This window comes from Phoenix dactylifera, chromosome 8, assembly GCF_009389715.1.
Source record: "Phoenix dactylifera cultivar Barhee BC4 chromosome 8, palm_55x_up_171113_PBpolish2nd_filt_p, whole genome shotgun sequence".
Lineage (NCBI taxonomy): Eukaryota > Viridiplantae > Streptophyta > Magnoliopsida > Arecales > Arecaceae > Phoenix > Phoenix dactylifera.
In genome coordinates, this window is record NC_052399.1 from 3,998,601 (window position 1) to 4,022,632 (window position 24,032).

Consider the following 24,032-nt stretch of genomic DNA (forward strand, 5'->3'; position numbering starts at 1 on the left):
TGTAGCAGCAAATCTTTTAATGGGGACTCCACTCTTCTAATTGAAGTAGACCGGACGGCCTCAACTCCAAATGACAAGTAACCTTAGTTACAATACAAGTTCCCTCTCGTCCGTTTCAAAAGCCATCCTAGTTTCTATCTTTGAAAATAATTCAAATACTAGAAAGGTTAATAGGACTGCAGATTAGATGGTTGCCTACGTGGCTAGCCATTTCGGAGGCACCATGTGGGCCAGAGGAGAGAAGTTACCTTGGGCACCCCGTGATCTTTTGTTTTCTGACTTCATTGGATATATTCGTACTCATAATATATGAAATACCTATTTTAGTAATAATAATAATAATAATTTAAATGCAAGTGACACTAATGAAATGACGATCAAGCAACTTTATTCAATCTCTAGTATATTTTTTTCATTTGGTTTTAACATATTTGTCATTCGGCATCTAGGGTAAACCATGACGTCACTTGCTTGCTTAGAAGTTATACCTATGGTTAGCTCTGAGGCTATATACTCAATAGTTCAAATATTCTCTCTTCTCTAATTAGAGATTGAACGAGGGAGATTCAATTTTCCACCTCCATGCATTTATCAATCATTATATTTTACAATATATATAGATGACTAGCAATGTAGATTGGACCTCTCCTTTCAATTCAAATTCAACCAAAAAACTTCCTAATCACATATCTATGAGCCAATGCATGAATAGACATGGTACATGAATGTTGCATACAAGTCCTACTTGCAACCAATTGCATGGTGCCATGTTAAATGCATGAGTCAACATGTCTATATGAGCATACAGATTTCTTTTGACGCCTAGCTTCTATTGATACGATGTTATCGTGCAGGGTCTTAATATCCACCAATGTAATTAATGTCTACAATACCAAGGATGGATTTATTATTGAACTACTCTTAAGTAATTTTCTAACTACTAAATTTTAATATCAATATTTATAAAATATGTGTAATATTTTTATTATCGAACTATGTTATTTCATCCAACAAGAAGAAAAAGGTTGGACTTCTCCTTATCATTGATTGGCTACAATTTGCTAGGAAGAGAATAAAGTTTAGATTTTTTTTCTTGTCAAATAGGACAATATACTTAGTTATTATTATGAGAAAAGTCAATAACTTAGATACGTAGTCATCAAGTCTCAATTCTTATAAAATTTCTCTAGCCTCCCATCTCAACCAAGAGAAACCATTATTTCAACTCATCTCTTTATCCGTCAATTCAAGAATCACAATCCAATCTAACATCATGACGAAATGCAAAACACCTTCGGAAGTCATCGTGGACACACTTAACAAAGACAGACAATTAAACTAACTAATTATTAAACGAGGAAACAGATGGCAAATGGGGCAATAGAATCCAGCGATAATGAATTTGACTGCGAGACATCAGCCCGTTGCCATCTAGCGAAGCATCCAGGCCTATTTCGTTTGGTTGGCGGAGACGTCGAGAATTTAGTCAAAGCCGGCCGCGCCGCCGTCACGTCACCGCGCTTTTTTTTCCGACCATCCGCGACTCAAAAAAAAAAAAAAAAAAGAACCCATAACGGAACGTGGCCACGTGCTTCGCACACGTGGATACCCATCTAACCGTCCATCAACGCCCAACACCCTTTCCGAATCCGAAGGTAATTAGGGGAACATAGGGGGGGCAATTGGCCAAATAGAGCTCTTCTTGGTTATTTATGTGGTTATCGGACCCCTCGTTATGTGCCCCTCTGTTCCATATCTTCGGACCCTTGCTCTCTTCTTCCCCAAGGAGGCGGTTTCTCGGCCGATCTCCGACCGAGATCGGGGTTCGAGGTCAGTAGATCATCGATCGCTTCCAGGATTTTTCTTCTTGGTGGAATGTTGATTTCTTTTTGCGCCCTCCGTCTCTTTTTCTGTTGTTGTTGTTTCAAACGGATAAAAATGAGAGAGAGAGAGATTGCTTTGGTTTTTTGTTCAAAATCCAATTTTTGTTCCGGATTCGAGGTCGGTACATCGATCTGGGCTTCGTCAAAATCTGATTGTGTTCTCAGAATGCATGAAGATTTCTCGTTGGATTTGTTTCCCTCCGTCTCTTTTTTTCCTGTTTCTTTTTTCTTGAAAGATTCGCTACTCGTTGTAGATGCTGTCTAGAATTCGTGTACTCTGTGGCGTGGTCCTCGGACAAGCTAAGCTTTTTTTCTGGATGCTACATTTGTAGATCTTTTGCCTGTCTGGTTCACCTTATTCGTTTATTATATATTATTTGAATGTCTCCTTTAGGTTTTTTCTCGCGGATTTTGGATTTTGAGTCTGTTTAGGAAACCTCGGATTTCGACTTGGATTCGTGTTGGACGTTTAGTTTCACTGTTTGTAAGATTTCGTCTTCAAAAATCAAATTTGTTCTTTTTAGATGGGTTGTAGCGCTCGGAAATTTTCCTCCTTCTGTTTTAGCATTCTTTTTTTCCATCCTTTTAGATTCGCTTGATCTACCTCATCTGGCTTTGTGTTTTGCTTTTTTTTAAATGAAGATAACAAAGATCTTGAGATGTGGATAGCTCGGTGTTGATTTTTTTTTCTTTTTTGATTCATACCGGGGCAAAAACAGGGATTTTTGTGGGTTGTTATCTCTCGAATCATTGTTTTAAATTATAATTTCTCCTTTTTAACATTTCCTGCAGGGTTTTGTGCTTCACTCTAATTCGTTGCAGCGCGGAGAAGGGGCCATCTTTTTAGCAAAAGGATCACCTTTCCATCTCTCTCTGAAACTAGTCTTCTTTAGGTTAGTAGCAGAGAAGAAGAGCCATTCCCTTTGGACTCTTGTTATTCGTGTTTCCTCTCTTCATCTCAGGCAAAAAGAAGCATCCTTTCTCCCTCCCAAGTTTCCCCCCATTTTCCCATAATCCGATCATGGCCGAACCATTGCTCAATAAATCATCCTCGAGCCGTCTCCCCAGCTTCACGCAATCGGTGAAGCTCAAGTATGTCAAGCTCGGTTACCACTACCTCATCACCCATGGCATGTACCTCTTCCTCACACCCCTCGTCGTCCTCGTCGCCGCCCAACTCTCCACCTTCTCTGTCCAAGACCTCCACGACCTCTGGGATCATCTCCGGTTTAATCTCATCTCCGTGATCCTCTGCTCCACGCTCCTCGTCTTCCTCTCCACCCTCTACTTCCTCACCCGTCCTCGGCCTGTCTATCTCGTCGACTTTGCATGCTACAAGCCGGAGGAGGCCCGGAAGTGCACCAGGCAAATCTTCATGGAGCGGTCCAAGCTGACGGGCTCGTTCACGGAAGAGAACCTCGAATTCCAGCGTAAGATCCTCGAAAGGTCGGGCCTTGGCGAGAACACTTACCTCCCTGAGGCTGTCCTCAATGTTCCTCCTAATCCCTCGATGGCCGAGGCCAGGAAGGAAGCCAGAGCTGTTATGTTCGGCGCCATCGATGAACTCTTCGCCAAGTCTGATGTGAAGCCCAAGGACATTGGGATCTTGATTGTGAATTGTAGCTTGTTCAATCCGACCCCATCTCTTTCTGCCATGGTCGTGAACCATTACAAGCTTCGAGGAAACATAGTAAGCTATAACTTAGGTGGGATGGGCTGCAGCGCAGGGCTGATCTCTATCGATCTTGCCAAGGATCTTCTTCAGGTTCACCCCAGTACCTATGCCTTGGTCATCAGCATGGAGAACATCACCTTGAACTGGTACTTCGGCAACAATCGTTCCATGCTCGTTTCCAACTGCTTGTTCCGAATGGGCGGGGCTGCAATCCTTCTCTCCAACAAGAACTCCGACCGCCGCCGCTCCAAGTACCAATTGGTTCACACGGTTCGAACCCACAAAGGTGCTGATGACAAGTGCTTCAGCTGTGTCACCCAAGAAGAGGACGCCAATGGGAAAATCGGTGTCTCGCTTTCGAAAGATCTGATGGGAGTTGCCGGCGATGCCTTGAAGACCAACATCACGACGTTGGGTCCTCTCGTCCTGCCCATGTCCGAGCAGTTGCTCTTCTTTGCTACATTGGTGGGGAGGAAGATCCTCAAGATGAAGATTAGGCCTTACATTCCTGATTTCAAGTTGGCCTTCGAGCATTTCTGCATTCATGCCGGCGGAAGGGCTGTCTTGGATGAATTGGAGAAGAACCTGCAGCTCTCGGGGTGGCACATGGAGCCTTCGAGGATGACGCTCTTCAGATTTGGAAACACTTCGAGCAGTTCCCTCTGGTATGAACTGGCGTACACGGAAGGGAAGGGAAGGATCAGGAGGAGGGACAGAATTTGGCAGATAGCATTCGGATCAGGATTCAAGTGTAACAGTGCAGTGTGGAAGGCTTTGAAGACGATCGATCCTGCAAAGGAAAAGAACCCCTGGATGGACGAGATCCACAGCTTCCCAGTCGACGTTCCAAGGGTGTCAGCAATCTGAATCATGGTCCCGCTGGGGATGCGAGTTGCAAGACCTTGCTGTTGTTGGGTGGTGAAATTGGTATTTGATCTGGTTTCATGGCTTGCAATAATTTTACATTCAGTTGTAGGTTCATTCTTATGATGGGTGGGTGGAGAATTTGTTAGGAAAGGTGTTTTTTTTTCTAGCTTTCTTGGTGTAGTCATGTAGAGGTCTGATCATTGGTTCGAAGGAAGGATGGGCTGGATTGCTAGACTAGGAAGAGGTCAGGGATGAATTGTTGTGTGTTATCATGTGGTTTAGTTTATGCAACTTAAACCATTGACTCTGCTTAAATCTCATCTATTTGGTCTACAGTTTCTATGCTTGGTAAAAACTAGACGCTCCGAGCAAGCTCTCTAATTGCTTAGAAGTTCTTTATCAGCAGACAGTTCTAAATGTTTTCTTGTTGATGATTGAGCTTTTTATCCCGACAATATGAGGTCCATGACAAGTCATTTATATGAAAAACTAGGTACCATGACAACGCATTTTCTTTATGACAATGTCATGATCTGGTCCCTTTTGTGTTGTTGTTTTTCTATTCAGTATTACAGCTCAAACAATATTGAGGGATAGCCAAGCAGTCATACATGGGAAGTAGGAGTTTCTGCTTTTAGCCCTCGAGATTGATCATATGAAGCAGCCTTCCTGAAGACAGCATCGAAGCTGTACAGATTTTGAAGCTATTGGATCATGCCAAGTTAAAATCTTGGCACTCACAAACCCAGTTATTAAGTCAGCAGTCAATTTTATAACTACACAAAAGCCAACATGATGGGACCAGCAAAGCGCAGCAAAATATAGTCCTCCAGGCATTAGAGCTCCAAAGTTACCTTCAGGCCAAGGGGGTCGGTAAAATATAAGCAAAGTCCCAAGAAACTGAACAACCCTGGGCTTTTAGCATGATTCTATAACTTCATGTGGGTAGCTATTAGCAAAAAGAGTAATCCAATCCAAAATAAAAAGGTGGAGCTTTGGCGATTCGAACTAATCCTTGGAGGACTTGTTGATGAGAGATTTGTGGATGTGAGGGATCACACCTCCTCCAGCTATGGTTCCCTTGATGAGGGTATCCAGCTCTTCATCACCCCGGATCGCAAGCTGCAGGTGCCTTGGAGTAATACGCTTCACTTTCAGATCCTTGCTTGCATTTCCAGCCAGCTCCAATACCTCCGCGGTCAGGTATTCCAAAATAGCAGCAGTGTACACAGCAGCTGTACCCCCCACTCTCCCATTTGCTGCAATTCTGGACTTTAGCAGACGGTGGATACGGCCAACTGGAAACTGCAGAGAAGCATTAATTAAAAAAGGAGAAATTGTGTTAATACATGAGCATATGATACTGGAGGGTCACTCTTTTTTTTTCATACAATCAATACAATGGTAACATACTAAATGAAAAGAATCGACCACATCCTAGACACTAGTGCCAACCAACTACTTATATAACTCTCCTTCGGCCTTCTACTGCTGTGATATTGAAGTTTCAGCTAACTAGTTTCATTTCAAGGATGCTAATTAAATACTGTATAACAATTGTCAAACAATAATAATCATCTGCATTGTGCATTATGCTTGACGGATGATTTCACAAAGTTTTGGAAGTATGGCAAAAAAAGCTAGGCAGAATCCCTTGATGACATTACTTTAAAGCTTGCTACATCTCTTCCTTGCCAAATTAGGGAAAAACTGGAAAGTAGATTGCTGGGATCCTTCGGTCAGGTTTTGCTATCAGATTTTTCATCATATCAGATACTGCAGACTAGCTATGTCATTTTCTTTCCTCCCTGGGGGTGTTCGAGCACCAGGTTCTGTGGTTGGTTTAAATCGTCGATTCATAGATATTCTTCTATGTTTCAGGCACGGGGGTGTGTGGTTGGCTTAAAGCCTTGAAAGATAATTATTTTCTTGATTGAGGTGGCTATGGCAATGGCTGTGTGCCCTGTGACCAACTGTATGATGACAACAATGCAAATGCAATGAGACAAGAAGATATGCATCTGCTAAAAAGAGTATGATTGACAGATATCCGACATACGGTTGGTTTGAATTTCAGACAAACAAATAGGGAAACAGGCCAGATGGATGCACAATGAAAACTTGAATAAAAAGGCAAATGTTTCGCCACCTAGTTTAACACCAGAGTAAGTTAAGTCTTCAGTCTATATAGCAAGCCAGAATGGACAGGTTGATTTCAACGACATGAACAGAGAGACCTGTCTGACTAGTTCAAAACCAAGAACTCAGACCAACATAGCAGTCCAGGCCTGATCTTGTATGCATAACGATCGACAACCAAAAACTTGGTGCTTATTCAAAAGTAATAACTAAGCTCAAGAGATTAATAACTCGGTCGACTCTTACTTGATGCAACAAAACCCTGACCATACGGGTCATATGTACATAGCGATCAAGTGCTGTCTTTTGAACATTGAGCAAAACGAGAAAGAAATTATAACATATGTGGCTGATCTATAACTTAACTAAGGAAGTGAAAAGGCCATATTAGGTATGAAGAATGGATATGTCGTCAGCTAATGCAGAAGTTCACTGGTCAATATGTAGCAATAATGAGAAAATTAAAGGATCTGTCTCATCTATCAGGCTGTGCACCATCTAATAAATGGCAAGATATCCAGTAGCAACATTTTGCTGCCACTAGATCCATCTTGTTCGCCAGGCCCACTTTATTGGCCAATGACAAGTCGTGAAGGCATAGCTTGGTTGTATAATGTCCTACAAGCCCCACTTCATCCACTCAACTACAACTGGACGGATTATCTCTTCATCAATTTACATTTTTCCTAAAATGATGCAAGATAGGAGCTCCTGCAGGCCACGTCTTATGGAGCAAAGATGAACAAAGAAGCTAGTCGGATAATGAAAAGGAATTGCTTGTCAGATGCTAACTTACAAAAATCGCATCAATACTCAGTGCAGATCAGCTAGATAAACTTGCACTGCATGATTCACTTTAGGCCTGAGTAAATGCTCATCAACAACAAACCTAATGCATAAACTTGCACTGCATGATTCACTTTAGGCCTGAGTAGATGCTCATCAACAACAAACTTAATGTATAAACTTGCACTGCATGATTCACTTTAGGCCTGAGTAAATGCTCATCAACAACAAACCTAATGTAGAAAGAAAGAAAGAAAGAAAGAAAGAAGAAAAGGCATTGTTGATGATTTTTCTAAGAAATATGGTAGGAGTGCCCACCAACAGGGTTCAAACCCTTGTCCTCGCCTCCTGAGAGAGGGAAGCCGGCTGGAAGCACCGGTGATTATGAGGTATCAGCAAAGAGACTTGGCATACTTATGGTAATGATTTGTATCATTTTGATGGAAGCAATTTTGCATGTGATTACTCAAGCCGACAAAATATATTCATTAAACTGTCGACTACTCTGAACATTGAGTTATGGTCCTGCTCTACGTCTATCTGTTTGCAGCATGCTCGAAGCCAAAAGAGATGCGGTGCATGCTAGAATTCATCCGCACATCTATCAATTTCAGAAGAGAACATATAAATTTTCATCGTCAAATCATTGACTCATGCAATCATTGCGCCAAATTCTGAATCTAGAACCCAAAACATAAGAAAAGGTTTCTTGGACCGCCGCTTATTTACATGAAACCGCAGAGACTCCAAACACAAAGTCAAAGCCCACCATGGCATGCATCATCTTTTGATGAGTTTATGAGAAATTCCCTTCTTGTCTTCTACTCCTTTTTTGTAATTTTCTTTTGAGATCACATGCATACTCTGTAGTAAATCAGGGGTTTGTACTCGTTGTTTCTTCCTGATCCATATCGGATCCTCGAAATGTTTTAACATTGATGAAAACCTAACGAGATCGATGGGAAAAATCCTAACAATACTGAATGGATTCATTGAGAAAGTTAAAAAGTGGACAGGATTCAATGGATCGGATCGAGGGGGGGAGAGAGGGAGGGAGGGAGGAGAGGAGAGAGACCTGGAGGCCAGCTCGAGAAGAGCGGGAGACGGGCTTCTTCTTGTCCTTGTCTTTGTTCACCGTCGGTCGCCCGATGATGAGGCCCTTCGCGCCTTTGCCCGACATATTCCCGCCTAGATTCCGACCGGAGAAGTGAACGGGGACACGATCGGAGAGAGGAGAGAGAGAGAGATCGGGGTATCGGGAAACGATCGAGGAGGAACGAGAGGTGGCGGCTTTGTATACTCCAATGCGTACCTTTCGGACCTAGAACTATATGTATAAGTTAATCACGAATGTTACGAGCAGGATAAACTGAGATCCCGACCGTTTGATCGAGCAACAGTTCATCGGAAGTTATGTCACGACCGTTTGATAAAGACGTGCTCGACCGGCTTAACTCGTTCAGCTTCAAAATATCCTCGGATGGGTGAGATTTCAACTTGATCTTTGCCCAAAAAAAAGGAAAAAAGAAAGAAAGAATCCTCGGTGGTATGGTCAAGTTCCTTGCCGGTCCATCAAACCTAAACGTACCAGCTTACATGGCACAATTCTTCTCATTATCTTGGCTGGCATTTTAAACTCATGAAACTGGATGAACTATCTTTTGATGCATCTCACCGCCAATATGTCAACTTGGTTCAAGAATCATCAATTAGCATATACATTCAAATTGCTCCACCTGTTAATTAAATATGACAAATAAACATGCCAACCCACTATTTTTAAGTGTGTCGGTTATGGCATGTTCCTGAAACTTGAAAAAGGATTTCAAGTCGCGCAGCATATCTCATGATTTGCATCGTGCCTGGGGGAATACTTAGCAGACACTTGAACTAATTCGGGTACAATTCATATACCACTGCAGTAAATGTAATCTATCATCATCCTTGGCCTTGGCCTAGGAAGGATCTAAACAGAAGCTGTTCAAGATACTCTTGGCCAAATGGCCACCCAGGTCCGGTTCCACATTCAAGGAACTCAGCTACTTTCTGACCGCATCACATGGCGGGTTCAGAGCACAAACTCCGGCCCAAACGCGAGACCAACACCACCACAGCAGGGTCCTGGATTCTGTGATTTTTTTGTGAGCGTCACAGGGCTACAGACACTCAATTGTCATCAACAGCAAGGATCACCAGTCAACCTATCTTATTGTTTGTGATCTTATGCAATGAATCCGATCTTCCAGTACCCGCTGAAAGGCAGCCATTGGAGCGAGATGCCATGCATGGCAGGCTTTTAGATTCATTTTCAACGGATGATGCACTTCCCACCAAAAGCGTTGCTTGCCTTGCACCAATTGATTGTTGGGTCGATCAATCAATCAAGAAAAAATAAACACCTGAAACATCGGACGGGCGCTAGTCTCTAGATCCGCATTGACAAAGGAGAACTCCTAGATTTCTCCCCTTTTTTAACCCCTCTGGTTTTACAATGTAAGCTTCTTGACGGCATAGAAGACAGCCTTTTATATAGCACCACCACACTAATACAACTCCACGAGGATCAGAACATCGAAATTATACAGCACAAGGTTTTTTTTAAGTTTCTTTATAAAGGATGATTCAACAAAGCACATGAAAGATGGAAGGTTGTAACCAGGCATATTAGAAGAGGTGAGAAATGAGCAACAAGGAATAAACCTTCTCATACCCAGTTGGGCACAGCATCGTTCAGGAATCTACTAGAGCAGCATTCTACCCCTCGCTGGGTCCATCCTTGGTGATGTGAAAACCCTCAATTTTCCGAGCAACTTCATTTGCAACAACCTTCACTTTTCCACCAGGACCATTTGCCCCAATTCCCTCATGCTCATCAGCGGTGGCAGGACTCATCTGCCATATCCTTATTGTCCCATCTTCTGAACCTGAAGCATAGGATTCGCCTATGGGAGAGAACCGTACACAATGGACAGGTCCATGATGACCTTTATTGCAAGCTGAACCCAGGCAAAAGAACATCCATATTATTGCATTGGTGTAAAGTGCTATCAGGATCCAGTGAACCAAACAAATCATAAAAATGAAATCATCCACAATCAAGTAATTCAAGTATAAATGATAGTTCAGACTTACTGATCTGTTCACCAGTATGAAAATCAAAAACATGAATCCACATATCTTCACCTCCAGCAATGAATCTGTTGCCAAACTTTGGCTCGAGCGAAGCTGATTCCACAGTACATGGCATATTGTAGCTTTTAACAAGTCCAAAACTGATGACCAACAATCAAGGAATTTAAATTTAGAAGAGAATACCTGTGCAAAAACAAGCGAGCAAGCAAGAGAGAGAGAGAGAGAGGCATGAAAATGTATGTGCTCAGAAAGCTTACTGGTTTGCATCCCAAAACTTGACAGTTGAGCCATCGGCAGTAGTGATATACCTGCCATCTTGGCTAACTTCAGCACTCGTAACAGGTGACTTGGTCTCAAGAGTTTGGACAATCTTCCCGCTTCTTACATCCCATAACCTGTGCAGTAGTTGAGTAACACGATAAGGGGGAAAGAGTGAAAGAAGATCGCATACCAATGAGTTTATTTAATGGTCAAGACATGTTATTGCAGAGTCCAAGAAATAATGAAAACAACCACACTAGCAAAAATGAATAGAGTACTTTAGCAACTTTGTAAATGTTTGACATTTGCTACTAGGTGTCGGATTATACTACATAATTCCTGATCTTTTATATGATCAACCTAAAATAGCATGACATCATCAATTCTACATTAACAAAGTCTGTTAACAAATACCGTGCACTACCACAACAAACATGTGAAGAGAAAAGTAGGTCAACAATAATGTAAAAAAAAAGATTAGATTAAAATATCCGAGGAAGAAATAAACACACCTCACACCCCCAATATCAGTGCAAGAGCTTAATATTGTCTGGTCACTATGAAGCCAAGCAACAGTTCTGATTGAACCAGGTGACTTATCAACTTCTCTTGGAGGTGCATCTGGACGATTCAAATCAAATATCCGCAACATTTTCTCAACTCCTCCAGTGAGCAAAAGGTGTGTATCCTGCAGGTAGTCTTTAATGAGTGGGAAAAAAAACTAATGCCAGATGGTTGAGATGCACCAACATACAAACATGAAGTCCTCTTAGGAAAAGTTCCAAAGGGTCAAAATTACTATGACACAAGTAAAGTGTGATAATTCCACAGCCAGACAGACACAAACCAAAAATCAGCAATGAATCTCTATGATTAGAGCTTCCAGTCCCCATCTAACAAAGAAATTCACCAGCTGCTTACAAAAGCAAATCTGAACTGTTGTCTTGGTAATACAGCCGCAGTGGCCAAATTTTTAATCAATATTCACCAGTAGGTGTTGAATTGCAGTATGATTGCATGTGTGTATCATTGTAGCTCCAACTCATCGCAAGAATTTAAGAGACGCTTGCAAATACAGCAACTTGGATTGAACATCAACCACAAATTACAATAGCAATTAAAAGCAATAATATCAAGATAAGCTGTGCTGACAAAGGAATCATAAGCATCGCAACTTGCAGCATAACTCATAATACAAGACAGTGGATTTCGGAATCTAACAATAAACCACTTCATACAGAACATAAAAGTCAACTTTTATAGCCCCCCAAAAATAAATAAATAATAACCAATGAAAAAAACACCAAGACCAACTACTACCACCACAACAATAGAACGATAGGGGGAAAGAGGAGGAGGAGAAGAGACAAATAAAAAGAAGATAAAGGAGCACATTCCTCACATATGGTGTCTAGGTACCACAAAATATCTACCAGACAACTGGAGGAGGAAAAATGAAAACCAATAGAATGCCAATAAAAAAAAAAGTTTTTAAGATCCAAAATTGAACTGTATGAATCAATTAGCAAAGAAGGCCTCATTTACCTCCGAAAAGGCACATGCCCGAACAATGTGCTTGTGTTCAAACGAGTGCAATTCATCTCCAGTCAACGCATCCCATATTTTCCTGCACAAAAGTAAAGGTGAAAGAATCTTAGTTAATTGTCAATAAATATAAAAATATACTATATCCAACTGATTGAATAACATAATAGTTCAATTAACATTATGCAGGGAACTGTATTATTAGCATAAACAACAAAACCAACCATCCATGTGTTTATTCAACTATTGTAGATATCAAAATACAATATAATATTGCTAATCTCCTGATTATCAAGGGCCAATCGGCATTTCTCATTAAATATTGATTCTCACAAGATGTTATACAGGAAAAAACCAAACATTTATGGATATTATTCTGACACCTAATATGTAGTGATTTCATCAACAACATATTATTACACATATATGCTAAAGGACATCCCTAAGTAGTTAATGTCAAGGCCCCTGATGGTTAATATCTTCTTACCTAAAGATAAAAAAAATATCCTAATCAACACAGCTTTGATTTCTCTACCCAGCTGCCCCATGTCGCCACTTTAATGGCTATTCAAATCAGAAAAACACATGATCAAACACCAGAGAAGCACCAAATCACACAAGCACTCCTTCCCTCAAAAATTGCTACTTCTCAAGATTAAGCTCTACACTTAACAACAGTATTGAAAGTTGTCTTGGTTTCACTTGGGCTCCTCCAAATAAAATCTAATAGATAGGAAATCAAGTAGCATGAATCACACCACAACTCCTACTACTACTACTACCACCCTAAATAGGATACTTAATAAAATCACCTGACTACTGTGTCAGGCCTTCTTAGGTCATGACATTCACAGAGGGCAAAGGAAATGCTTGGTCAAGGCATCCAAACAACATTGGACCAACCATGCCAAAACGTCAGGCCTTGATTTGCATTCAAGGCATGCAGTTCATGCTACAAGAAAAATCAAAATACACAATCACCAATGGAGATGGCTTAAAAACATAAGCTTATCTACCAATAGGACATAATACGAAACCAATACATCAACACAGAGACAGATTCATGATCTCAAATTTCACTCATCCACATGAAGTCCACAACCACATGTTGAAGAAGATTATGAAGAGTTAGAAAAATGACAAGTAGTTCTGACATTTAGCAATCAAGTGATGCAGAGGAATAAAAGTAAAATAAATCACTAATAGTTGTACTTGATATAGTAAAAAACAAGAGAAGGAAAACTCATAAATCTCGAGGGGTTACTTCCTGAACTACAAAACAATAAAAACAAATAAATAACATACTTGGAATGAATTCCCAGAAAAATCACAACAATCAATTGGATTCTTCCATTCTTTTTGGCAACTTAATGAAGCTCATGTTGGAATTTCCTCAAGTTGGAAAACATCAAGATTGCAACAAGTAAAAAGAAACTAAATTATCAATGACAATGTGTGCTTGCCATTAAAGCAGAGTTAATTGATTAATTATGTGAAACATTTGTCCACTCTGTTTTTCAAGCATCTTTCAGCATTGATATAATTAGCTTATCGGATTGATGTCTTTTACAAAAGATGAGCCATCTATAGACTTAGTGAAGGCTTATTCTATAAATCAATTCAATGAAATCAAGAGTGGCATGAGAGTCCATATATCTTCACTGTTATCTTTCTAATTAATGCATGCATACCATAAAATGCTACAAAATTTTTCAAAGTGAACATGTTGTCAATAGAATAGTAGCACAGCCTTCTCCTACAGGGGTATTCAAGCTCTTACTTCGCAGCATATAAATTCACTTCTTTCTTCACATCCTAACATAATATGTAAGCATATGTCATAGTGATGGGAATCTTAACATGGTCAAATAACCATGCTCTCCAAATAATGTAAATATACATCATAGAAACTGCACTGCAAAAAGATTCATCAACAAAATTAACAAACCAAGACTGGAAGATCATTAACTTTTCCAAATTGTGCAGCTTTTTGAGGGGTTTAAATGCCCCTACACCAAGCTCTCACTTCCACCATAAAAATTATGGTATATGGCTGTCTGCCATGAATTACCGGAGAACAAAAAAATACTGCTTGTTCCCGGATTTTCGCTCTCTTGAATTGTCTGAGAAATTAGAATGGTTAGAAGACTCACCAGCATTGGCAACATGTTAATTGATCTTCCTCATCACACAAAGTTATCGGGCTTTAAGTTGTTGCTCCACATCATGATATACTTCTACATATTTCACCATCTTGCAGAACATAGTCATCAGACGTGCTCATACATTATACAAGAAGCATCACAAGCATGAGTTCTTGTTTATAAGCAAGACCAACTAAAGTATAACTCTTATTTTAAGGATATTAAAAGAAATAAACTGATCCTAAGTAGAACAACATGATAATACTTATAACATCCAGTGCTCTATGCCTCTATGCAGCCTACATGAGTGGCTGCCCAACTTTAGAGAATTTCCGAAAGAAAAAAACATGAAAGAATCCAGACTCAATTCCCAAAACTTTCTTCTATTGCAAGACAACTTTTTATGAGAAAAGTTTGTGCCCACAGCTTTCCTGATGCCCACTAATACTAGCAAAATCACCTGATCTACCTGATTATTTAACTAAAAATATAATCTTCAACTGACCCCTAAGTAAATTGTATGATTCACATTGTTTTTTTCTAAATAAGAATTAATCTAATGTTGACATAAATATCACTCTACTTTGGATAACCATGAGTATTAGATACTGTAACCTGTCAATCAGAAAGTACCCATAGAATGAGTCCAAATATTTAGATATAAAATTTGACTTAAATCCAAGCAGCTCACATGAAACAGATCTTTGCCCAGGTTACCAGCCATTAATCTAAAAAATCCTCCTAGCAAGGAAGGTGGTGGTTTGTATGTAAAGAAAAGGGCAAGATGAGGTTGCTTGCTCTTCCACCAGCACACCTACATCTACCTCCCCTACCAAATAGATAAATAAACTCAATAACCTTAAATCGTGCTTAAGTTAGCTGTCCACAAACTGACAATTGCTGAACATTTCTATGGCATAACTAAGTATAATGTTTTAATGTCAACTCGTACTTTCTCATGGAATTAGCAAGGATAGCAAATATAAGGCCCATAGTTGTCACTCAATAATGTAAGGATCCCACATTTCAAAATTTAGATCATTAATTTGGATCTCATCCTTGCACCAAGGCAAAAGTGCCATATGTTAATAGCCATGCCAGTCACATGCTGTCATGAAATTGTACGATACTGGGCAATGCTACACATCCACATTCCCAAGCAGGTATCCATGTCATGGATGAAAAATTGACTAGCATGCATGATATCATTTATGTACCCAGCATTTTAAGCATCAAGCTGTACCATGCAGTACAAGGCATACAATATTGATCCATATAGTACCGACACAGTATGGGTGCTCGACACATTGTACCGACACAGTACGAATGTTGTGCCAACTCAAACAGTGTACCATTTGTTGGTATGGGGTGTACCACACCACACTAGTAAGGTAGCAGCAGAGTCTGTACTGACTTGAAATATTGCCTACACATGTCGAGCATGTATTTGGTACAATCTTCATCGCTAATATGGACTGGCGTACTTTGCTTTACTGAGAACATCTAGTTATTTTTACTTGCTCTTCTAAGAATATAAAGTTATGATGATCATAAGGTTCAACAATATGGCAAGGAAGAAATCTTGTATATTCCTTCTAAAGGCAATAGAGCAAAGGTGGTTCTACATATTAATTCCAATGATACCACTAGTGATAATTATATTGTTTGTCATTTGTATTTGTTCCATCAACCTATCTCCTCACATTTGTTTTGGTCAATAATATGGACTAATATGACAGTATATAAAATATTAAAATAACTAGACATAATGTTTGCATCATTAGACATCTATGAATGGCCTTATGATGGTGAAAATTAGACTTGATCATCTACTTTTATTTATAGAAATTTCTAAATTGTCCAAAAAAATCATAATGAATCTTATCAAAGATCCCATACAAGTTAACCCCTTATGATTTATGACTTGATCCTGATTATAGCAACATTGCTATGATTCTCATTAGTAATAGCCTAAATGCACATCAAAATGAAATCATATTTCAAAGACAGAAGATGCTCATGAATACCCACAACTTTTTCAAAAGCAGTACATTAAGCTTTAAAAACATGTTTTCTGAAAGATACATCTCTTAAATTTCTAGTCATCAGTACTGGACAAATATCAAATACGGGGAAAATATGATTCATGCAATTATGTTAAAAATTCACAATAGTAGACAGATTTTATAAACAAGTACGAAGTTATTGCATTAAAATTGTTTGTATAACAATCATAATAACAATTATGCTTTCCTTGACATTGTAATCCCCAATGCCAAAATGGAGCTCTTGAGAGCACTAGAAGTGCTCTCTCCCAATCTAATTTGCTCCTTTCAATTTTCTTTGAGCTAATCCACCCTCCCTCTATTATAAAGAGCTTCCACTGCTACATAACCAGTCCAAGAAACATGTTGATATCAGAACGCTGATCATCCAAGTAGCTTCCAATAATTCCAAACCACTATCTATTCTCACTTAATGATGTTATTACCAAAAAAATGGTTTGTGTTTTTTAGATAGTAATCTGGCCACAAGTCTGTATACTGCAGCTTTACAAGTGGTGTGTTACCCAAAAAATTGATACACTGTAGAAGCAAGCTTAGACAGAGAGCTTAATAGGTGGCACTTTATAAAATGAGAAGAAATAGGATCGTGAGTATATCTTAAACCCTTGAAAGGATAATGTAGTGCCTGGCTATGAGAAAGCAGGTGAAGAGTATTATCTAGCTCCTAAGGCCATATTCCCTGTGGGGTTAGAGTTGAATATGACCACTTAAACCCACCAAACACTGTTTGCAAGCAGCTTCATTCCAACCCTCAAATAGGCATATAAAATGTTAAAAAGAATTACTTTGTAGGAATAAGCTGAAGGTAAACTATTCCAGCTATAAGGTAGAGTTGTTGACTCCCCAGTAAAGAGATTTAAGAATAAGTTAACCCATTTACCCTGGGCTAACATATTCCACAACCAAATGTGGCCTACGGTAATAATGCTGCATATTGAGAGTTTGAACATCCTCATAGCTTTCAAAAGATGCAGTTTTACAGGATGATACATCAATTTTAACAAACCAAATAGATCTTCTTTCAGATCTCCCTTGTCATATAGCTGATGTTCAGAAGCAAAAAACTCAACCAGAAACATCCTTGCATGGTTCTCAAACTAAATAATAAATTAAACAAAAAGATCCTATCCGGGACAAATTTAAACATCCCTGGATGCAGAAATAGAAAAAGAACCTAGAGCATATCATGGATGGAATTAGACATTAGACTAGTAAAGCAAGAGAAATTTGCAAGCCCTTAGGCAAGAAGCATGAATCAACCAGAACAAACTATCGTCATTTAGGAAAAAAAAGCCCTAGAACTTGCAGATTCTGAAAGCAATTTTTCTGTAGAGATACATCATTACTGGACAAGCATTCATAAACATCATCATTGTAAAAAAAATGAAAAGCATGATTCGATTCACATTTTGAACTGCTTGTTTCTTTCATCAGCTTTAACAGCAGTCACTAAAATAAGTAAGATGGCATACGCTGTGAAATCAGCTGAACCAGATGCAGCACGTAGAGCATTGGTATCGAGGCAGCAACTCCAGACTGCACCCTTATGCCCTTCAAAAGTTCCAATCCAGTCTCCTGTCTCACCATTTCTCAGCATGGGACTGGCATCTGAAGAGTTAAAAATTACTTTTATTATTTAAGTAACCTAACACATCCGACTAATCACTTCAATGCATTTGAAAAAAAAAATTAACACAGTTTTGAACACCCTATCTTTCAATCATGTGTAGATGTATATTCATATTCATCAATTACTAGCTGTTGAAAATATGACAGGAGGAAAAGAGACGGACAAATACTTCTCTAATCAAGGATGAGAATGAATTTCAAAATGAAAAAATAAACACCTCAAGTAGAAACAATCTACTGACCTGTACTCCCACACATGCAAAGCAACAGAATAAGCATTTCTGGAAAAAAATCAAAACTACAAACCATCCCTTGAATATAGAACACGGACAGTAAATCCAAGATAGAATCGTAACAGCCTTCATCGACGAAGAATAAGGAGTCTGTTTTTGCTAGTCAAAGATCGGTTATTCAATTCTGGCTGAAAAATAAACACTACCCACCAATATGCATGAACCATATGCAACGTCTACTTCACAGCCTATATATCACATTAAAGATCACAAATTCTGGAGATTGGGTACTGTGAGGCTAACGGGGCAGCAGATTGGGTAGCCTTTTACGTGGCTAACCATTCTAGAGAGACCCTCTCGCTGGGCGAGGAGGACTTACCCAGAGCGCTCCAGGAACTGTTATCTTTTGACCTCTTTGGGTGTATTTGTACCGCCAAAAACAAAAAAAAGAAAAAAGAAAGAAAGAAAGATCACTATCCATCTACCCATTCTACATTCTCTCGAAGACTTACGCTTGCTCATACAAAAAAAATACTAAACACTCGATCAGACGCTTTTAGTGGTACCTTTTTATTTGTGGGGAAAAAAATCTAAGTATATATTGGCAAAAGACTGCTCCTCTAGGATTCATCAGTAAACAGAAAAGACGGCAAATTAGGAGGGCAAGAGAAGAAATCCTAACCTTTGCTTGCGCTGATGAGAAAGAATCCATCCGGAGTAACGGGGCTGTAGAACAAATCCACCACCGGCCGCGAATGACCATGGCAGACGAGAGGAACGGCCACCTTTTTCTTCTCCATTCCTGCCGCTGGACCAAGAATCTAAAAGCAAAACCCTCGACCCTAAAGAATCCCTTCGGCAAAAATCGAAGTGAAGGAGATCGAATACAACAACAAAGAAACAAACTCCCGCTATCCAGAAACCCTAACCCTAGACCCAAAGAAAACCACTAATCAATCATACGGTGCTCGAGATCTAACCCAGTCCTCTCCAGTCCAAAAATGAATCGAAGACGATCGAAACCCTCTACAAAGATCAAGAACACCGGGATGGAAGATTGAAATCTATATTTTTCACACCTTTTTCCTAAAATTTTAAATACACGAGAAGGAGAAAGAAATACATAAGCAGAAAACTAGGGAGCGGGGCGAGGTCGGAGACGGAGGAGCAGACGAACCGGTCCCCTATAAAGGAGAGGGAGGAACGTTGCCCAGGCGGAGATTAGCATGTTCGTCTTCCACATGTACATCGCTTCTTTCTGATGAAGAATCCTGGCCGTTGGACATAGTTTTCGCGGTGATGATTTGGTCTTCGGCTTTTTTTCTCGCTGTCTCGAGTGGGGGGTAAAATTGGGCCGGTTAGGCCCATCGGACCGACGGGCGGATCCAGTGAGACTTTTTTCTTATCCCCGGAAGAATTTTATCTCACTGAAACCTTTTTCTTATAAGAGTTTTTTTCTTTTAATTCTCAAGTTTTCTATTTATGTGTTTTCTAAGAAAAAAATATAGGAAAATTCCATATATTGACCTTCTACCTGTTTAATTGGGAAATAAGACAAAGTCAACTGCAATTTCTCATCACATAAACACATCGTTATAGAGGATATGGCTGGCAAGATTTGACCCTCAAAGCCAATCTAGCCAACCATGAGAGTCTAAGTGACCTCAATTTATCATAAATATAAAGAATTAAAAAATATCTACATGTTTTGGAAGGAAAAATAAGAACAATATCTAACATGAATTGGCCCGGCATTCAGGAGAAGTGATTTGGATTAGGATCGGAGATAGACCTTACTCTCTGTATCACTTTTTTTCTGTTGATTTGGCAGGTTGTACTCATGTGAGAATCATATGAATGCCGTTTTTAGCCAAAAAAAAATATAAATATATAACTTGAGAATGGATAGGAAGTTTAGTTCTTCAAAAAGCTTTCCAAAGAGAAAAGATCTTCACCTAAAAAATGTGAAGCTAGCCAAGTTATTTAGAAAGTTGATAATTATTTATATTTTTTCTGAAAATTTAAGTTATATATTTAAAAATAGATTTGCAATTGAATTGATGGAAAAAGTAATATAAGAGTAAACTTCTCTCAGTATTAGATTGAGCTACCCTTAAGTGGGTCTGGAGTTAAGAGTCCCATCGAGAGCTCAGAATACAAGTCATACTCATTCTAGGACATGAAGGTTTTTCTTGATGACTAAGAAAAACAAGTAACAACAATATGCGATAAGATTTGGTTTTTAGTGAATTTTTCCATCGAGTTTCAAGCTTCTTATCTTAACAAAGCCTGAATCTTCTGGGCTCCCAGTTGCGAGAAATTTTGATTGTGTGATGGTATGGATTCATGCGAGCACACTTTAACACTGGCATTCATTGTTTGTCATGACAATGTATAAATGAGACCTGCTAGACTCGTGAAATAATTCTAGACTATACTTGTGTTGGTCTTCTCCGTTCTTCTCCTCCCTCCCATGCATAGGCCTGTTAACAAGCCGAGCTGCTCGGACTTGGCTTGGGCTCAGCCTGGTAAAAGCTCGGCTTGAGCTCGGCTCATTAATCAAACGAGCTCTAGCCTGAGCCTAAAATGAGGCTCGTTTAAATCCGAGCCTGAGCTTGAGCCCGAGCAGCTCACGCGCCCGAACGGAGCTTGTGACTTAACACTGCCCACCGACGACCAAATGAGGAGGCGGCTTGGGGATCCGACGGTCGAGATCACGCCATCGACGGAACCATGGGCGGTCAGATCTAGATCTCACTTAGAAACCCTGCATCCAACCCAAGGGCCAAGGCCCTCCTCTCCAACCATCCTCCTCCTCCGACTTGCTGCCCACCTTCGAATATCTTTCTTCCCCACCTCCTTCTTCGTCTGCCCTAGCTTTCTATCTCCCCTTCCTTTCCTCGGTTCCTCCGTCCTCCCTGTCGCCGACGTCGAGTTCCAACTTCCGAGTTCTTTCCTTTCCCTTTGTTCTTCCGAGTTCTGACTTCCATCCTTTGCTCGTTCGCCACTGGCCCACTCGCCGTCCTCCCCATTGGGCCGGCACTCTGCACTCGGCTGAAGAGAGCGACGAGGGATTAGGGAGGTGGCGGCGGCGGCGGCATGACGGCATCTCTTCTCCAGTTCTCCTTCTCGGCGACTCGGTCCTCCGCCCTCTCAAGTGAGCTTCCCACTTTCGGACCTCCGATTTTCTTTTTTTTCTTTTGACTTCAGTCTTCCAACCAAGGGGCAACTGGGCAAGGGGCTGGGTCCCTGGGGACTCCACAGACCGGGATCTAGCCATTTTATTTTTTTGTTTTTTTGCTGCCGAGCTTTATGAGCTCAAATCCGAACCTTTGCTTTGCCAGATAAACTCGAGCTCGAACCCAATACAGAGCTCAGTACTGAGCCTGAGCCCGAAATTTTAAGAAACGAGCCGAGTCTGAGCCTCCTTGACTCAGGCTCGGCTCTTTAACAGGCCTACCCATATACTACCCGGCCCCATCCTTCTCTCGAGTGCAACATCCTATCCCAACCAAGCCAGCCCTCCCTGAGGTAGGAACAAGATACTATTGGCATTCCCTTTGGATATCAATTCGGAGAGCACCACCCTTAGCCACTTAAACCAACAGGTACAAGTATGATGCCGAAGGGCATCCAACCTTCCTTCTCGATATCCTGATTTTGCAGGCATGATGGCCGGGGGCTCAAGTTTCAACTCGGGTGGAGAGAAGGTTCAAGTATAGAGTTTGAAACGATCACAATTTCCCTCATCAGGGATCCATGGGGAAGAAGTTTGAGCATAAGAAAATGATTCAGTTCTAGAGCCAAAAATCATAGCTTTCGAATGATTAATCGAAAAGATTCTAAAGCATTCTTGGGGTTAGGTATGATTTCTCCAATAATCATAGCATCAAATATGTCTTAACGAACTCTAATACAAAAAGATTTATAAGTAGGCATCTTTTGTAAAATGAGCAAGACTACATTTCTTCAGAGCCCAAACTTTCATTTCTCTTGGTCGTCATTCCTTTTACATGGCCCTTCCTCTAAAGGATCATTGCATAACAAGTGCGTAATGTCTACCAGAACGTTCATGAATTTTACAACTTAAATTAATTCAAGAATATAGAATTTTTCTATTAAAACAGGTTATTTGAAAGGATCTCCTGCCCTTTCATCAATTTTTTTGCTTTTTTTTCAGATTCTTGGATCCAAATACATATGATATTAGGTTATTTGAAAGGATCTTGCATGAGATATTTTTCTTTAGTACTCTCTGCTTTTGATGGCGCCACCTTCACCCTCTCAACTCTGCATCCTCCATCCAATGCAATTCCAAGGGGAGACTGAGCTGGAGCACACTTAATTCGACGAAGCTTTTAAGGCCTCAGGTAGATCGAAGCCCGATGGTTTGGGTCACTCCTAGGCTCATATTTCTCATCTACACTTTCGTTTGTGACGCACAAGAAGATATCCGCATCTGTGCTCCTGAAAATTAAGATGCTTCTCTCCTTCCTCTTTGTTCGATTCTTTTACAATTTCAATCTTTTTTGGCTTGCTATATTTTCCCCTTGTGAGTTCTTTCCTCTGTTTCCAAGTAACGTAAGCTTGATAGCCAGCTCAGGCCAATGCACTTTATGCTAATATTTCAGCCACATCAGTGGTTAAAATAACATTAAATGCCACCAGAATATCCGACTGGCATAGAGTTGGCTAGCTTCATAAGATTTTTATAAAGGAAGCATACATAGGAAAACAACTATAGCGCACTCAAGCAATCAAATTTCGGAAATTACATGAAATACCAGTTCTATGGTTCTTTAATATTTCCAAACTAACTGAATAATTAAATAAATAAAAACCAAGACACACAACTCAATAGTTTAAGCTAACATGGCAGGTGTTGTGCGAACATAAGCCTAACATCATGCAAGATATTTGACATTGGTATTCGAACCAAGAATGATAGAATTGGTACCGGATGCCGTACCGATTGTTCGGCAAGACGAACTGATATAGATCCGAATCATACCGTGCCAAACCTGTACTAATACAGTAGAGGAGGCGAGGAGACAGAAAAAAAGAAAAATAATAGAGAAAAAAGCTAGCAGAGGATGGCAGAGGCCAGTAAAGACCGATGGAGAGTCGCCAAAGACTGACAACCTAAGTAGGAGACGAAGAAAACCCGTGGCTAGAAAATAGGGCGGGTCTCCTATTTTAAACGTAGAGCTCGGAGGAGCATCCTTTGCGCAGCTCGCCGAGCCTCCGTCAGCTGGCCTCCACTTCTCTCTCTCCTTTCCTTCCCTGCTCGTTCTATCTTTTTCTTTCTTTTCTTCTCCTTCATCCTCTTCGGTAATAAATTTTTTTTCATTGCCAGAACCGTGCGAGTCAATCGCCGAAATGACTTGGAATGGCCGAAACTGCTCGGTTCGGGACCACTCCGCCGATCCTGGTTTGAATTCTTAGTTTCAATTTGGCAAACATTTAGTTGCGTAATTTGTAACTGTGCCTCATTTGAGGGTATCAATATCAAGTTTGATTATGTTTAGAGATGTTGCCTAGTTTTTTTTCTTTGAAAAACCGAGATATATTTCTGGTTGGGCCAGCAAAGCACATCCTACAGGGGCATTATCGTAATTGTGTCCTGTTCTCGGAGCCAACCGACTTACGTTATCTTGGGATCTACTGTAAAA

At 40.2% G+C, this 24,032-nt stretch overlaps 3 protein-coding genes across 3 annotated transcripts; 1 reads left to right on the forward strand and 2 right to left on the reverse strand.

Annotated features, from left to right (window-relative positions):
• Window positions 1-1,690: 1,690 nt before the first annotated feature.
• On the forward strand, window positions 1,691-4,783 carry LOC103708803 (3-ketoacyl-CoA synthase 11-like). The gene is made up of 2 exons (XM_008793893.3): window positions 1,691-1,830; window positions 2,676-4,783. Exon 2 carries the CDS (start codon window positions 2,905-2,907, stop codon window positions 4,423-4,425), a length of 1,521 nt encoding a protein of 506 aa, XP_008792115.1. The 5' UTR covers window positions 1,691-1,830; window positions 2,676-2,904; the 3' UTR covers window positions 4,426-4,783.
• LOC103708802 (probable histone H2A variant 3) lies at window positions 4,550-8,667 on the reverse strand. The gene is made up of 2 exons (XM_008793892.3): window positions 8,426-8,667; window positions 4,550-5,730 (listed from the first exon to the last, which is right to left on the reverse strand). Exons 1-2 carry the CDS (start codon window positions 8,528-8,530, stop codon window positions 5,434-5,436), a joined length of 402 nt encoding a protein of 133 aa, XP_008792114.1. The 5' UTR covers window positions 8,531-8,667; the 3' UTR covers window positions 4,550-5,433.
• A 1,194-nt stretch (window positions 8,668-9,861) lies between these two features.
• Window positions 9,862-19,589, reverse strand: LOC103708801 (serine-threonine kinase receptor-associated protein-like). Its single transcript, XM_008793891.3, has 7 exons — window positions 19,043-19,589; window positions 17,971-18,106; window positions 12,289-12,370; window positions 11,256-11,431; window positions 10,740-10,877; window positions 10,483-10,622; window positions 9,862-10,346 (listed from the first exon to the last, which is right to left on the reverse strand). The coding sequence occupies exons 1-7, from the start codon at window positions 19,158-19,160 to the stop codon at window positions 10,105-10,107; spliced, it is 1,032 nt and encodes a 343-aa protein (XP_008792113.2). The 5' UTR covers window positions 19,161-19,589; the 3' UTR covers window positions 9,862-10,104.
• Between the last annotated feature and the right edge of the window lie 4,443 nt (window positions 19,590-24,032).

Excerpts from the sequence above, each read along its gene's own strand:
- LOC103708802 (XM_008793892.3), bottom strand. The coding sequence starts at position 8,530 with ATGTCGGGCAAAGGCGCGAAGGGCCTCATCATCGGGCGACCGACGGTG. Across the intron at positions 5,731-8,425 it reads CTTCTCGAGCTGGCCTCCAG|TTTCCAGTTGGCCGTATCCA; the intron begins GTCTCTCTCCTC and ends GCTTCTCTGCAG.
- LOC103708801 (XM_008793891.3), bottom strand. The coding sequence starts at position 19,160 with ATGGAGAAGAAAAAGGTGGCCGTTCCTCTCGTCTGCCATGGTCATTCG. Across the intron at positions 18,107-19,042 it reads TCTCATCAGCGCAAGCAAAG|ATGCCAGTCCCATGCTGAGA; the intron begins GTTAGGATTTCT and ends TTAACTCTTCAG. Across the intron at positions 10,623-10,739 it reads AAGTTTTGGGATGCAAACCA|TTTTGGACTTGTTAAAAGCT; the intron begins GTAAGCTTTCTG and ends GTTGGTCATCAG.
- LOC103708803 (XM_008793893.3), top strand. The coding sequence starts at position 2,905 with ATGGCCGAACCATTGCTCAATAAATCATCCTCGAGCCGTCTCCCCAGC.